Here is an 18,189-nt window from a genome sequence, read left to right on the forward strand (position 1 = left end):
TGTGCACAACGTGCAGGTTTATTACATATGTATACAGGTGCCATGTTGGTGTGCTGCACCCATTATCTCATCATTTACATTAGGTATATCTCCTAATGCTATCCCTCCCCACTACCCCTACCCTACAATAGGCCCCAGTGTGTGATGTTCCCCTTCTTGTGTCCAAGTGTTCTCATTGTTCAGTTTCCATCTATGAGTGAGAACATGCAGTGTTTGGTTTTCTGTTCTTGTGACAGTTTGCTGAGAATGATGGTTTCCAGCTGCATCCATGTCCCTACAAAGGAAACAAACTCATCCTTTATTGTAGCTGCATAGTATTCCATGGTGTACATGTGCCACATTTTCTTAATCCAGTCTGTCACTGATGGACATCTGGGTTGGTTCCAAGTCTTTGCTATTGTGAATAGTGCTGCAATAAACCTATGTGTGCATGTGTCTTTATAGCAACATGATTTATAATCCTTTGGGTATATACCCAGTAATGGGATGGTTGGGTAATATGGTATTTCTAGTTCTAGATCCTTGAGGAATCACCACACTGTCTTCCACAATGCTTGAACTAGTTTACAGTCCCACCAACAGCCTAAAAGCGTTCCTATTTCTCCATATCCTCTCCAGCACCTGTTGTTTCCTGACTTTTAAATGATCACCATTCTAACTGGTGTGAGACGGTATTTCATTGTGGTTTTGATTTGCATTTCTCTGATGGCCAGTGATGATGAGCATTTTTTCATGTGTCTGTTGGCTGCAAAAATATCTTTTTTGAGAAGTGTCTGTTCATATCCTTTACCCACTTTTTGATGGGGTTGTTTTTTTCTTGCAAATTTGTGTGAGTTCTTTGTAGGTTCTGGATATTAGCCCTTTGTCAGATGAGTAGATTGCAAAAATTTTCTCCCATTCTGTAGGTTGCCTGTTCAATCTCATGGTAGTTTCTTTTGCTGTGCAGAAGCTCTTTAGTTTAATTAGATCCCACTTGTCATTTTTGGCTTTTGTTGCCATTGCTTTTGCTGTTTTAAACATGAAGTCCTTGCCCATGCCAATGTCCTCAATGGTATGGCCTAGGTTTTCTTCTAGGGTTTTTTATGGTTATAGGTCTAACATTTAAGTCTCTAATCCATCTTGAATTAATTTTTGTATAAGGTGTAAGCAAGGGATCCAGTGTCAGCTTTCCACATATGACTAGCCAGTCTTCCCAGCACCATTTATTAAATAGAAAATCCTTTCAATCTGAGCACCTCTCCCCTTCCAAAGGAACACAGCTCCGCGCCAGCAAGGGAACAAGGCTGGATGGAGAATGACTTTGATGAGTTGAGAAAAGAAGGCTTCAGACAATCAAACTTCTCCAAGCTAAAGGAGGAAGTTCGAACCCATCACAAAGAAGCTAAAAACCTTGAAAAAAGATGAGACGAATGGCTAACTAGAATAACCAATGTAGAAAAGTCCTTAAATGACCTGATGGAGCTGAAAACCATGGCATGAAAACTATGTGATGAATGCACATGCTTCAGTAACCGATTCAATCAACTGGAAGAAAGGGTATCAGTGATTGAAGATCAAATGAATGAAATGAAGTGAGAAGTTTAGAGAAAAAAGAGTAAAAAGAAAGGAACAAAGACTCCAAGAAATATGGGACGATGTGAAAAGACCAAATCTACGTCTGATTGGTGTACCTGAAAGTGGCGGGGAGAATGGGATCAAGTTGACAAACACTCTGCAGGGTATTATCCAGGAGAACTTCCCCAACCTAGCAAGGCAGACCAACATTCAAATTCAGGAAATACAGAGAACGCCACAAAGATACTCCTTGAGAAAAGCAACTCCAAGACACATAAATGTCAGATACACCAACCTTGAAATGAAGGAAAAAATATTAAGGTCAGCCAGAGAGAAAGGTCAGGTTACACACAAAGGGAAGCCCATCAGACTAACAGCAGATCTCTTGGCAGAAACTCTACAAGCCAGAAGAGAGTGGGGGCCAATATTCAACATTCTTAAATAAAAGAATTTTCCACCCAGAATTTCATATCCAGCCAAACTAAGCTTCATAAGTGAAGGAGAAATAAAATCCTTTACAGACAAACAAATGCTGAGAGATTTTGTCACCACCAGGCCTGCCCTACAAGCGCTCCTGAAGGAAGCACTAAACATGGAAAGGAACAACAACACCAGCCACTGCAAAAATATGCCAAAATGTAAAGACCACCAATGCTAGGAAGAAACTGCATCAACTAACGAGCAAAATAACCAGCTAACATCATAATGACAGGATCAAATTCACACATAACAATATTAATCTTAACTGTAAATGGGCTAAATGCCCCAATTAAAAGATACAGACTGGCAAATTGGAATTGGATAAAGAGTCAAGACCCATCAGTATGCTGTATTCAGGAGACCCATCTCATGTGCAGAGACACACATAGGCTCAAAATAAAGGGATGGAGAAAGATCTACGAAGCAAATGGAAAACAAAAAAAGGCAGGGGTTGCAATCCAAGTCTCTGATAAAACAGACTTTAAACCAACAAAGATCAAAAGAGACAACGAAGGCCATTACATAATGGTAAAGGGATCAATTCAACAAGAAGAGCTAACTATCCTAAACATATACGCACCCAATACAGGAGCACCCAGATTCATAAAGCAAGTCCTTAGAGACTTACAAAGAGACTTAGATTCCCATACAATAATAATGGGAGACTTTAACATCCCACTATCAACAGTAGACAGATCAACAAGACAGAAAGTTAACAAGGATATCCAGGAATTGAACTCAGCTCTGCACCAAGCAGACCTAATAGACATCTACAGAACTCTCCACCCCAAATCAACAGAATACACATTCTTCACAGCACCATATCACACTTATTCCAAAATTGACCACATAGTTGGAAGTAAAGCACTCCTCAGCAAATATAAAAGAACAGAAATTATAACAAACTGTCTCTTAGACCACAGTGCAATCAAACTAGAACTCAGGATTAAGAAACTCACTCAAAACCACTCAACTACATGGAAACTGAACAACCTGCTCCTGAATGACTACTGGGTACATAACGAAATGAAGGCAGAAATAAAGATGTTCTTTGAAACCAATGAGAACAAAGATACAACATACCAGAATCTCTGGGACACATTTAAAGCAGTTTATAGAGGGAAATTTATAACATCAAATGCCCACAAGAGAAAGCAGGAAAGATCTAAAACTGATACCCTAACATCACAATTAAAAGAACTAGAAAAGAAAGAGCAAACACATTCAAAAGCTAGCAGAAGGCAAGAAATAACTAAGATCAGAGCAGAACTGAAGGAGATAGAGACACAAAAAAAACCCTTCAAAAAATCAATGAATCCAGGAGGTGGTTTTTTGAAAAGATCAACAAAATTGACAGACCGCTAGCAAGACTAATAAAGAATAAAAGAGAGAAGAATCAAATAGACACAATAAAAAATGATAAAGGGGATATCACCACCAATCCCACAGAAATACAAACTACCATCGGAGAATACTATAAACACCTCTATGCAAATAAACTAGAAAACCTAGAAGAAATGGATAAATTCCTGGACCCATACACTCTCCCAAGACTAAACCAGGAAGAAGCTGAATCCCTGAATAGACCAATAACAGGCTCTGAAATTGAGGCAATAATTAATAGCCTACAAATCAAAACAAGTCCAGGACCAGACGGATTCACAGCCAAATTCTACAGAGGTACAAGGAGGAGCTGGTACCATTCCTTCTGAAACTATTCCAATCAATAGAAAAAGAGGGAATCCTCCTTAACTCATTTTATGAGGCCAACATCATCCTGATACCAAAGCCTGGCAGAGACACAACAAAAAAAGAGAATTTTAGACCAATAACCCTGATGAACATCAATGCAAACATCCTCAATAAAATACTGGCAAACCGAATCCAGCCGCACATCAAAAAGCTTATCCACCATGATCAAGTGGGCTTCCTCCCTGGGATGCAAGGCTGGTTCAACATATGCAAATCAATAAACGTAATCCAGCATATAAATGGAACCAAAGACAAAAACCACACGATTATCTCAATAGATGCAGAAAAGGTCTTTGACAAAATTCAACAGCCCTTCATGCTAAAAACTCTCAATATATTCAGTATTGATGGAATGTATCTCAAAATAATAAGAGCTATTTATGACAAACCCACAGCCAATTCATACTGAATGGGCAAAAACTGGAAGTATTCCCTTTGAAAACTGGCGCAAGACAGGGATGCCCTTTCTCATTCAACATAGTGTTGGAAGTGCTGGCCAGGGCAATCAGGCAGGAGAAAGAAATAAAGGGTATTCAATTAGGAAAAGAGGAAGTCAAATTATCCCTGTTTGCAGATGACATGATTGTATATTTAGAAAACCCCATCGTCTCAGCCCAAAATCTCCTTCAGCTGATAAGCAACTTCAGCAAAGTCTCAGGATACAAAATCAATGTGCAAAAATCACAAGCATTCTTATACACCAATAACAGACAAACAGCCAAATCACGAATGAACTCCCATTCACAATCGCTTCAAACAGAATAAAATCCAACTTACAAGGGATGTGAAGGACCTCTTCAAGGAGAATTACAAACCACTGCTCAATGAAATAAAAGAGGACACAAACAAATGGAAGAACATGCCATGTTCATGGATAGGAAGAATCAATATCATGAAAATGGCCATACTGCCCAAGGTAATTTATAGATTCAATGCCATCCCCATGAAGCTACCAATGACTTTCTTCACAGAATTGGAAAAAACTACTTTAAAGTTCATATGGAACCAAAAAAAGAGCCCGCATTGCCAAGACCATCCTAAGCCAAAAGAACAAAGCTGGAGGCATCACGCTATCTGACTTCAAACTATACTACAAAGCTACAGTAACCAAAACAGCATGGTACTGGTACCAAAACAGAGATATAGACCATGGAACAGAACAGAGGCCTCAGAAATAATACCACACATCTACAACCATCTGATCTTTGAGAAACCTGACAAAATACACTTTTAAAAAACGACTTTGAGCATGCAGGCGGAAACATGTTCTTCATTCTTTTTTTTTTTTTTTTTTTTTTTAGTAGAGACGGGGTTTCACCATGTTAGCCAGGATGGTCTCGATCTCCTGACCTCATGATCCGCCCGTCTCGGCCTCCCAAAGTGCTGGGATTCCCAATGTCATCTGTTTTCACCTGTTTAGAAAAACAGGGGTTTCCTAAACATTATAGTTTTATAATTATTATTTGTATTTCTTAAACATTATAAAACCAGCATAGACAAGGACTACAATGTCTAAAAATCATTAAAAGAGATGAGAAAAGCAATAAGGAGGAACAATTTGATAAAAATAAAAAGGTAAAGAATCAGACAATAAAGAATGGGCATTTTTTGTAAATGTTTACTTGCAAAGGTGTGCTTGCTAAAACTCTCTAAATGGAGGTTCGGGGGCAGGGAGAAGAGTGTCTGCATAGGGTGGGGAGGATAGTGTATTTCAAATTCGCAGGCTTGTCAGAAGACTGACAGTAAATCAGAACCCTTTTCCTCTTCTACATGGTAACATTTTCCTCATGCCAGCTGATAGTAAAAGGAAGAAGCGTATCAGGTTTTTCAAAGCCTTATACTTTTAGAGCAGAAATGTTTTTAAGAATATAAATATGTGGCAGAAAGAAAAATTCAGTGATGACAACAGTAAAGACCATCCTCTCTAACAGATACAGAACTGCATAATGCAAAAGGATCAAATAATCATTCCCAGTCTTAGATTCTTCACAGCAAGCATTTATGAGATGGACTACTTGGACCTGAAAAAAACTAAAATACTTGAATTTCCATTCAGATCAGGAAGAACCTACTGATTCTTATAATGTTTCATTTAGAGAATATATACTATTATCGTTTTAATATAATAAATATCCATTTATTTCAGATAAAAATGTCCTCATGTTGCAAAATGCCACTAACACATAATAGATGTGTTTTATTGATCAGTAAGCCATTTGAATATATGCTTACAATTCTTGTTGCCCATATATGTCATGCCCCTAAGTTTCCCCTAATCATACAACCCACTGACCATCTCTCTTGAGAGAGCCATCTATGTCCACCTTCCTTCAGGGTCTAGGTCAGCAGTTGACCAGTAAAGGCTTTCCTTGGTCACTCCCTTCCTCAGTGATTGTCTCTTCTGCTGACTGCTCACACAGCCTGTATATTCCATTTGAGATGTAATCTATCTAGTATTGTTCAAATTCCTTTTTTACAGATATAGATTAAACCTTCTAAATTGGATTTTAACAGTCTCAGGAGCCAAAGCCATATCTGATCTACTTTTTTTTTTTTAACCCAAAACCTAGCATAGTAGACTTTTCATAAATGCTATTAGTCCCACACTGGCTTAGCCCTACTAAAGTGCATCTTGTTAGTTCAGTGCAGCATTCCAGCACACAAAAATAATTTTTAATGTTGATTCTGTAATCTTTCACAATAGCTATCTTTTTAAGCTCTATGCTAGCAGAAAAAAGAAACTCACACTTTGTATGATTTCCTTCAAGTCCCTAACAAAACCCTTAACAAGAAAAGGTCAAACGAAAAGCCCTGTGACATTCCACAAAACACCTGAGGCTGATAAGAGTTACACCCAAACTTTTAGGTGGAACACTTCCACAGATCCCAACAACTAAGAAAGGAGCATACATGAGTAGAATACTAAGAGAGAATGACCAAGTGCTTCACTGAAAATGAGATCATCTAAGTTTATGATATTACCCTTCCTTAAAGAAGCAAACTAAGTTTGTCATGATAGTTTCCCAGTTACCCAACTATTGTCCAATTGACTACTGCATTTTTATTTTAATGTTTGCAAATCATCTACTTAAAGATCTGAGCTTAATTTCTTTAAAAATCTCCAGGATGTCGTCACTTACAACAGTCTTCTAGGATCTTTCTGCTTCTCCAAAATTTCTCAAAGATAATGTCCCAGAGAGCATATCTGCAACTTTCTTCAGTACCCTGAAATGGTTTCCTTTAGAGCTTCCAGAAGGCATGCAGCCTTGCCAACACCTTGATTTTAGCCCAGGGAGACCCATTTCCGACTTCTGCCCTCCAGAACTATGACATAATAAATCTGTGTTTTCTTAAGCCACCAAGTTTGTGGTAATTTTTACAGCAGCAATAGGAAACTAATACAGTCCCTGATTCAAAAAAATCTTGGTGCAAAATCAAGCTCCTTTCTTTTGCCAGGGTCCAGTGTTTATCTCCGGAATCTTGGTCTAGATTTTTCCTCCATTAGCGGGCTGTCCTTTAATACTCCTGAACCCTCATGCCAAGCTCTAATTTGTTCATCCCTCAAGACTCACTTTTATACCCTGTTTCTTGACCTACTCCCCAATTCCAACTCATAATTTTACTCCTATAGTCTCAGCTACCATTTCTACTAGGCCTTTCCTAGGCCTGGTCTGCCATAAGCATAACCTCGGTCTACTTTGCCTTGTTAAAGGATTCTCAGTTTCTTTACTTCACCTGAATCCATAACCATTGCCCTAATGTTTACAAACTACTTAATATCAAATCAAAATAAACTGAGATAAGTGTAGCAGTAGCAGGTTTTGTAAGTAAAGAAAGGAATATCGGTAACATTAAACAGAAAGTTTAAAAATACTATAAATACAAACTATCTGCTTGAAATGAATTCAAACTTCTACACCTAGATGAACTACACCTCAAGTATTAGCTGAGCCACTAAATAACATTTTGAAAATTATTAGGTAACAAAGGGTGCCATAAAACTGGATTATATTCAAATTCACATTAATATTAAAAGGGGGAATGAGACACGAAGGCAAATCCTAAAAACTAAAGACTGGTTAGTTTGACAGTGATTCCTGCTTTCAGATGAGCCTGTCAGCACTAAAGACAACACACATTCACCAAGAAGTCATGCCAAATTAACCTAACATCCATTTATGTAAGGACAATTAAGTCAATTATTTAATAGGAAAATGCTGGGGATAGAGGATAAACTAAGCTCAACAAAGTTTTCCTTATTAGCCATATAAACATATTAATGTTTCAAAATAATCAATAGTTTGCATCTTGAACCATGCACTGTTGGTGGGAATGTAAACTAGTGCAGCCGTTAAGGAAACAGTATGGAAATTCCTCAAACAATTAAAAATGGGATTGTATATAACCTAGCAATCCTACTTGTAGGTATATATCCCAAAGAACTCAAAGCAGAATCTCAAAGAGATAGTTGCACACCTATGTTCAATGTAGCATTATTCACAATAGCCAAGAGGTAGAAGCAACCCAAATGTTCACTGATGGATGAATAGATAAGTAAAATATGGTAAATACACTCAATTGAATACTACGCAGCCTTAAAAAGGAAGGAAATCCTGTCACATGCTACAACACTGACGAACCTCATACATTATGCTAAGTGAAATAAGCAGTCACAAAAAACAAATATATGATTCTACCCATATGCAGTATCTAAAGGAGTCAAAACCATAGAAACAGAAAATAGTAAAGTGACTGCCAAGTGCTGAGGGGAGGAGGAATTAGTGTTTAATGGGTTCATTTGCAAGATGAAAAAGTTCTAGAGATCTGTTGCACAGCAATGTGGATATATTTAACACTACTGAACTGTACATTTAAAAATAGTAAAGATGGCAAATGTAGTGTTATGTGTCTTTTACTGAAATATAAATTCAAGACTTTACAAAAGGAAAAAAATCTTGAACTGAACAAACAACATGATTTGTAATAACAAAAATTTTAGTCATGCTGATTCGAAGGCATTAATCACGTGTAAAACCTTAAAATCAAAACCTTTAAGAAAAAGCCGAAGAGGCCGGGCACAGTGGCTCACGTCTATAATCCCAGCACTTTGGGAAGCCAAGGCGGGTGGATCACCTGAGGTCAGGAATTCAAGACCAGCCTGACCAACACAGTGAAACCCCGTCTCTACTAAAACTACAAAAATTAGCCGGGTGTGGTGGCATGCGCTTGTAGTTCCAGCTACTCAGGAGGCTGAGACAGGAGAATTGTTGAACCCAGGAGGCGGAGGTTGCAATGAGCCGAGATTGCGCCACTGCACTCCAGCCTGGGCCACAGAGCGAGACTCTGTCTCCAAAAAAGAAAAAGAAAAAGCTGAAGAATAAAAGCGGGAGTGTTATTTAGCCTAAGAAAGACAGTGAAACCTAAAAGAATTAGCACAGAAGAGCACCTAAAGTTATTCTGTGCTTAATGAGAGTTTATTCATTCATTCATTCAAAAACGTTTATGGAATACCAATGAAGTGGAAGACACTGTTCCAGGTGTTTGTGATTTGCTAGTGAACAACGATCCCTGCCCTCATAAGATTTTATATTCCAATGAGGACAGACACACAATAAACATAATCAATAAGTATGGTAGGCTCCCTCTAAGTGGCTCCCAGTGGTCTCTGGTATTCATACTCCTATGTAATTCTGTGTGTGTGTGTGTAGGTATGTGTGTGGGGTGTGTAGGTGTGTTGGGAGGGTGGGATATTGGACCTAACAAATAGAATACAGCAAAAGTGATGGGCTGTCACTTTCAAGATTAGGTTATAAAAGACTGTGACTTCTATCTTGCTCACACACTCCCTCTTGCTCTCCCCTACTTGCTTGCTCTGAATCTTGTGCACTGCCCTGTAGAGAGGGAAGCAGTTGAAGGCGGCCTCCAGACAACAGCCAGCACTGAACTCAGGCCCTCAGTTCGACGACCCATGAGGAACTGAACTATGCCAACTACCACATGCATGCATTTATAATGACTCCATCTCCAGTCGAGCCTTGAGATGACCACAGTCCTAGCCAACACTTCAAGCATAGCCTATGAGAGACCCTGAGGCAAAGGGCCTACCCAGATTGCTGCCAAAAACTATGATAATAAATGTTATTGTTTGAAGCCACTAAGTTTTGGAATGATTATTTTATATAGCAACATGTAACAAATACATTAATTACATGGCATGCCAAAAGGAAATGCAAAAAAGCCACATGGAGCAAAGTAAAAAATAGAGGAGAGGGTACGGGTGCAAGTCACAATGTTTAAAAGGGGTATTACCAATACTTACACATGAATGCTTACAGCAGTATTATTCATAAAAGTCAAAAAGTGAAAACAACCCAAGTGTCCATTAATTGGTAAATGGATAAACAAAATGTGGTATGTCTATTCAATGGAATATTATTCAGCCACAAAAAGAAATGAAGTACTGATATATGCTACAACATGGATGAACCTCAAACATAGGCTAAGTGAAAGAAGTCAGTCACAAAAACCACATACTGTATGATTCCATCATAAGAAATGTTCAGAAAAGAAAATTTATAGAAACAGAAAGTAGTTTAGTGATTAACTAGGGCTGGAGGTGGGAACAAGATTAACTGTAAGGGACATGAGGGATCTCACTGGGGTGATGGAACCATTCTAAAACTGGATAATGGTGGTGGTTGCTCAAATCAGCCAACTTATTAAAAATCATTTAACTGTACACTTAAAACAGGTAAATTTATGATATGTAAATTATACCTCAAAACGGCTGCTGGGGGTGTTAACAGGGCATCATTGAGAACATAACATTAGTAGAAGTTTGAAGGAAGAAGAGTATTAGCCATGTGCATATCTGGGGAAAACATCCCTAACAACAGACAGTCTATGCAAAGACCCTTGGGCAGGAGAATATCTGGTGTGCTTAAGAATACACAAATTATATATGATTTATACCTATATATAATATATAATATATATTATACACCAAAATATATATTTATATATTATATATAGGTATAAATCATATATAATATATATAAAATTTAAGTTCTGGGATACATGTGAAGAATGTGCAGGTTTGTTACATAGGTATACACATGCCATGGTGGTTTGCTGCACCCATCAACCCATCATCTATATCAGGTATGTCTCCTAATGCTATCTCTCCCATAGCCTCCTCCCACCAACAGGCACCGGTGTGTGATGTTCCCCTCCCTGTGTCCACGTGTTCTCATTGTTCAACTCCCACTTATCAGTGAGAGTATGCCATGTATGGTTTTCTGTTCCTGTGTTAGTTTGCTGAGAATCATGATTTCCAGCTTCATCCATGTCCCTGCAAGGGACATGAACTCATCCTTTTAAGGGCTGCATAGCATTCCATGGTGTATATGTGCCACATTTTCTTTATCCAGTCTATCACTGATGAGCATTTGGGTTGGTTCCAAGTCTTTGCTATTGTGAAGAGTGCTGCAATAAACATATGTGTGCATGTGTCTTTATAGTAGAATGATTTATAACCCTTTGGGTATATACCCAGTAATAGAATTGCTGGGTCAAATGGTATTTCTAGTTCTAGATCCTTGAGGAATCATCACATTGTCTTCCACAATGGTTGAACTAATTTATACTCCCATCAACAGTGTAAAAGCATTCCTATTTCTCCACATCCTCTTCAGCATCTGTTGTTTCCTGACTTTTTAATGACTGCCATTCTAACTGGCATGAGATGGTATCTCATTGTGATTTTGATTTGCATTTCTCCATATAGAGTTTTTTATACCACTGGAAGGACTTGGCTTTTATTATGAGAGAAAAAAGAGAAGTACATAAGGTTCTGGGAAGAGGAGCAATAAGGTCTGACTTGAATTTTTAAAGGGTCATATAATTATAAGTTACAAAAAGAAAATATAAAAGGCACCATGTAAGCTAGCAGATTCCAGAGTTACCGACCTCTCTTACCTGACTGGGATATTGGAGAAGCCTTTCCATTCAAAGGGGGAAACTTGTTAGTGTCTCAAAATGTGACCTGCAAGCCACATACATCAGAATGACCTGGAGGCTGGTAGCACATGCAGGCCCTCAGGCTCCACCTCTGACTGCTGAATATCTGGGACTGGGGATAAGACTCTGCATCTTACAAACTTCACAGGTAATATCTTTGAGAAACACAATGAACCAGACAAACATTAAGGTCTCTTTAAACTCTAAATTATGAGAAACATATAGGCTACCTAGACCATGGTTATTTAAAGAAATGACTAGGATTTTCAAATGAACATCTGAATTGATTATTTTATTATAGATGAAGTCATCTTTTTTGCCATTCTCAAAAATTCTTACCCAGTTGTTTTTTTTCCCAGCATAAATTTCCATGTTCTCTCCATACTGTGGCTCTTCCAGTAATGTCTGGTATTCAAACATGAGGCGGGAGCTCTCCCGGAGGCGGCTACATTGGAATTGGTGATACTGTTGCACAAGTTCCTTCACCACAAGTAAGAGACATTCAGGATTTGAAGGATTCCAGGAGGCAAGATTCTGTAGAAGCCATAACAAATAAAAGACCAGTTAAAACTGAAATTTCATATAAATCCACACATCGGTGTAGAGGAAAAGAGTAACAGAAATCTAAGAGGAACAGACTACTCCTAGTTAGCCATATACCCAGAGATGAAGTTAGAGAAATCTTTTGATATTGGCAATTTCTCCTGCCTTCTAAAAAAATCCTTGCAGAAAAATTGAGGAGGAATTCCATCATGAATAGGCAGAAACAGTGAAGTGTAAAGCCGGGTAGTAACAAAACAAGAAACCTAAATATCCTAGAAGACCATAATTTTAGCCCTGGAAGACTTAATTTGTTTCTTATTCTTTTATAATTTTAATTTTTTTCGATCTCTACCTAAATTCAGCATTATATGCTAAAGTAATTCAACTCAGATCCACAGACCATCTGTATCTGTAATACCAGATATAAATAAACGCTCTGTAAACACTAGAGCCTCACAGAAATATAAGCACAATGGTGATGGTTAGGCCTGAAAAAGATAGGCATAAAATAGAGACATGGGAAAATGTCTGCCAAATGCGCAAATCTGAATAACCACAGTTCATCCATCAGTCACTCCTCCAAGTAAAAAAGGATGGTTCCAAGAAAAAAGCAGCTAGTTCAGCTTGGAACTCAATCACACTCATGATTTTCCTTGAGACAACATACTTAGGTATGCAGTAGTCTTCTATGTGTACTCTCATTTTGTCGCACAGAATATTGAAAGCATGTGTACTCAAGGGTTATGACTTTATAAAATTCATATTTTTTATTACTTCATCAAAGACATTCTTAAGTGAACTGTTGTTGTTTGTTTAACTGAGTATGTGTGACAACAGAGAATAAAATAACTACGAGTATAGCTTGATGTCTGCTGTGGTTAATGCCAAGTCATCAGTTTTGCACACCACTGCTTCTGCAATGTAAATGCAAATATTAACACTGTAAAAAAGAAGTCATAATATCTTAATATGATTATGAAAACAGTTTTGACTTTGCAGACCCTTGAAATGGTCTCAGGGACCCCAGAGGTCTGCAGACCACACTTTTGAGAACCATCAACACTACTTTATATTGTCTTAAGGACAAACCAAGCATAGCTTCTATCAAAAGAAAACAAATAAGAAGTAAAGGAATGCATTTTTTAAAGGAATTACTTTGCTCTACTGAGTGGGTCGATTTATAGGAACTAAATGACAATGGGGAAATCAATAAGTGTTCTTTCATTTATAGGAAAAACAGGTCTTAGGATGTTCAAATAAAGACGATGAACAGAGGAAAAGTTAAGAGCTTCAGTATCGTACAGTGAATAAGAGGGGTATCTTGGTATGAAAGTGATTTGATAAGTAAAGTACAAAGTTTTCCCTGGCAAATCTGTTGACCTCAATAGCAGGACTCCTTCTGAGCTGTTCAAGACTAAATTCAAAGTATCAATAGGATATAACAGCATTGTATAGAACTTAAAATGATCTTAACATAGCTTGCTATGTATTTCCTTCAGAGAGCACTGCTAAACATTTATAAGCAAGAATAAAATACAATATTCCATTTCTTGGTCAAGTATTCCTCATCAGTCCTCGCTCCCTACTAGAGCAAAAAGAAAAGCTTTAGTTGTCTTGATTTACATTTTTAAAATTCTGTCATTTCTCCTTAGTTATTTGGTAAGTTACAGACCTATATCCAAACAGTTCTAAAACATTACGAAAACATATAAGTTGGCAACATACCTTACCAACTTGAATTCATTTCAAGTGATTCAAACGAATTGTTAAAGACATACTAACCAGTCTCCTTCCATTAAAATATAATTTCTTTGTTGATCTCCTTAGCCATTCAAGGCAAACTCACTGGAAAACACTCCCATCAAGGATGGTTTAGCTATACTAAACAAGATAAAAATTCCTCTAGTATTGCTATATGACCACTTTTACTTGTTAGGTAATTTGCGGTTTGAACCACTTTGCCTAGAAGGGGAGAAAACAGAAGATATATAAAGTTTTAGTTACTCCCTAAGAATAGGGCATATTTTAAAAACACATCTAGCAATACAAGGCATTGGAGCTTTCCATTCTCTCGAGTATGAGATAGAGAAAAATGCCCAAAGGTCCTTCAGGGAAAGAGGAGGAGGAGGCATAAATTAGCAGGCATCTATGAAAAAGAGAAAAATAAGTGTCTCTCTCTCTATTCATAAAGTTCTTCTTCTACTTCTTTTGGTAATGCTTGAAGGAAGAAATCTAAAATGCGGATGGCCACAAAGAGTAGGCACAGGGCACATCACATATTAACACAGAAAAGAGCATACAAAAAAAAGGATTCCAAAAATGAGGAATGAAAAATGCACTCAGAGAAAGTGATAAAACATAGTCAAAGACAATAAACAAAAGCAAAAGAAAATTCACTACTATTTTATAACAGAAACTTTATTCATTCTCACTAAAACACTTATGAAACAGTTCAGGGAAGGTATCGCACCAATTCTTTTTAAAGACTAGTTAACTAGAGAGATTAAATAACTGCTCACATTCAAGTGTAAACAATAATTGAGACTGTGTAGAATGTAAATCTTCCTACTCTTCCTCCAATCAGTTAACTAAAATATCAGTTTTGAGCCAATGAACTAGCACTTGCCTCTCTGTGGTCATGAGCGAACTCGTGCATAGTGGTAATTTTGAATACTTTGGCTCCCCTGTCCAGGCCGCCTGACAGGAGGAGTGCTCCCAGTTCATGTGACCCTTCACCTTTCCACATTTCTCTCTCGTAAATACATTCCACCACCTACCTATGGGCTCCCATATCAATGGCCCCGCAGACTTGAACAAGCCCAACCAATCCTCACAGTTCCTCCACACAGCTTCCTTCTTCAGAAAGACAGTGAGCAATAGTAGTTTCAAGGCCTAGCTCACCCTCAATTCCGGTTCCACTTATTAAAACCCATAGTTTTTCGGCCACAGTACCACAAATTTAGACATGCGTGAGGATACCAATGAATGGAAAACATTAAGAAACAATGTAGTCCGTCCATGTCTTTGGGGAGATAAAGGAGGAAACTAAGCAAATGAAGAAATGAGACTTGGAACCACCTCTGCTTAATAAGGGAGGGGAAAAAATTTTCCAGGGGGGGAAAAATTCTTTAATTAAATTAATCTTATGATAAAAATGTTCAACTAATAAAAGGATAAGGTACAGGAATACATTAGAAATATAACAAGAAAATTATCTAAAAAATCTTACTACAAAATTTTGCCCAACTCTCTAGCATATCGGTAAAATAAAAGGAAATTAAAAGAGACTGACAATATATGAAAAGTATGCAAGCCCATTAGTAGTTAAAGAAGTATAATTTTCCTCATTTCTCCTTTTTAATAAACTAACTTTTCATTGAAAAGTAACATATGTACACAGTAAAACAAATATGTTTTAAGTGGCATAAAAGAATGTAAAGAACAATATTAAGTCTCCCTCCAGACTATATCATAAGATCCTCTCCCTACAGAAGATACTTTTCCCCACACAGGGCCTGCACATGACACCAATGTCTGGCCCTTCCTAAGTTCCTCCACATGACCCATGGCTCTGCCACTCTGTGCTGCCTCTCCCACTCTTTGAAGCTCCAAACACTGCTTCCATGGTACATGCTTCCCTCAGATCAGTGTCTTACTTTCAACTTATTATCCTGATAGTGCTTCAGCTCCACAAATTGTTTCTGGCTCCCATGAGACCTTCTGATTTGGCCTGTCCCTCACCCAGCATTTCCCACAAGAGAAGAAAGTAGGGCAAAAATTATGAGAAACAATGTTTATATCTTAAATTAGCCAAGTTCTTTTTTTCAGCAAACAGCCAATGTTGGTGAAGATATAATTTCATGGACCTTTTTACACATAGAATTGTAAACTCATACAAGTAGTTTCACTATATGCATGTGTGTGTGTGTGTGTGTGAGAGAGACAGAGAGAGAGAGAGAGTCTTAGAAATGTTTATTCTCAATGCCCCTAGAAATCTTATTTCTGGGAATCTAGCTAATCTGCAAATAACTAAAAATAAGGGGGGGGGGACTTTATAGATAGAAATACACATAGAGTCATTTGTAATATCATGAAACTGCAAACAATCTAGACACCTGATAATAAGAATTGTTTTAAAAACTGTTAATGTAATTCAAATAAATAATCTGCAACTATGTTTCTATACTATTACAGTATGTTTATACAATTATATATATAATTATATATATTATATATATAATAACAGTATTATATATAATTGTATAAACAATTACAATAGCACAGAAACAACTGCAATAGCACAGAAAATACTTTTGTTAAAATATTAAATGAGGAGAGACATAAATCTGCATACACATTATGATTACAACTTGGCTATCCCCATCCTCTCCCAACCTTCCATAGCAAAAACCATCTGTACATGGAAAATTTATTGGGAGAAATGTTAATAACTGAAATCCGTAGTTGGAAGCTATTTAAAAGAGTTTTTTTCTTCTTCCTGTTTTTCCGTATTTTCCAAATTTTCTGACTGTATATACATGTATATGTATGTATGTATACATAAGACATGAACATACTTTCATAATGGAAATACAGCTTTTAAGAAAACATAATAGCATACTCCACATATTTTATTTCACACTTCACATATTTCATTTCAAACTGTTTTTCAATCTCAAAGTTTAAGAAATTCCATTTGTCATTTTTACATTTTACAAGGTCAGACTCCAATTGTCTTTTCTAAACAACTAAAAAAGTTAGCCAGTGCCATAACCTTCTGGAAAACAAATCTTGCATCATTTAGCCCTAAATACACATGCTTCAAGTAACTTTGAATTTACTATTTCTTAAATTCTGAGCCTTGCAGAACATTTCCAGAAAGCGAATTCAACATGCTAAAGTGTAGTGGTCACAGTTGAAGCAGTTTATTGTGCCTTCCTTAGCCAAAACTCTTTTGTGTTGCATTCATCTAAATGCAAAGTCTTACTAAGCAAAAAACAAATTTGGAGGCATCACATTACCCAACTTCAAACTATACTATAAGGCCATAGTCACCAAAACAGCATGTTACTGGTATAAAAATAGGCACATAGGCCAATGGAACAGAATAGAGAACTCAGAAACAAAGCCAAATACTTACAGCCATTTGATCTTCAACATAGCAAACAAAAACATAAAGTGAGGAAAGGACACCCTATTCAACAAATGGTGCTGAAATAATTGGCAAGCCACCTGTAGAAGAATGAAACTGGATCCTCAGCTCTCACCTTATATGAAAATCAACTCAAGATGGATGAAAGACGTAAATCCAAGACCTGAAACCATAAAGATTCTATAAGATAACATAGGAAAAACCCTTCTAGACACTGGCTTAGGCAAAGACTTCATGACCAAGAATCCAAAAGCAAATGCGACAAAAACAAAGACAAACAGATGGGACTTAATTAAACTAAAAAGCTTCTGCACAGCAAAAGAAACTATCAGCAGAGTAAACAGACAACCCATAGAGGGGAGAAAATACATCTGACAAACGACTAATATCCAGAATCTACAAAGAACTCAAACATATCAGCAAGAAAAAAAACAAATAATCTCATTAAAAAGTAAGACACATGCACACCTATGTTTATTGCAGCACTATTTACAATAGCAAAGACTTGGAACCAATCCAAATGCCTATCAATGATAGACTGGATAAAGAAAATATGGCACATATATACCATGGAATACTATGCAGTCATAAAAAAGAATGAGTTCATGTCCTTTTCAGGGACATGGATGAATCTGGAAGCTATCATTCTCAGAAAGCTAAAAGGAACAGAAAATCAAACACAGCATGCT

At 37.2% G+C, this 18,189-nt stretch overlaps 1 protein-coding gene across 6 annotated transcripts in view; it reads right to left on the reverse strand.

Annotated features, from left to right (window-relative positions):
- The window catches only part of BABAM2 (BRISC and BRCA1 A complex member 2), a 460,841-nt gene that overhangs the window by 306,624 nt on the left and 136,028 nt on the right, over positions 1-18,189 (reverse strand). For all 6 annotated transcript variants that reach the window (XR_004428422.1, XM_033176181.1, XM_033176177.1 and 3 more), the window contains one exon: positions 12,145-12,339. Coding sequence is in view for 5 of the 6 variants with exons in the window: in XM_033176181.1 (XP_033032072.1) it covers positions 12,145-12,339 (195 nt within the window). In the remaining variant the exon portion in view is untranslated. The remainder of the gene's footprint in view (positions 1-12,144; positions 12,340-18,189) is intronic.

The sequence above is a fragment of the Trachypithecus francoisi genome, unplaced genomic scaffold (genome assembly GCF_009764315.1).
Source record: "Trachypithecus francoisi isolate TF-2019V2 unplaced genomic scaffold, Tfra_2.0 Lachesis_group17, whole genome shotgun sequence".
NCBI lineage: Eukaryota > Metazoa > Chordata > Mammalia > Primates > Cercopithecidae > Trachypithecus > Trachypithecus francoisi.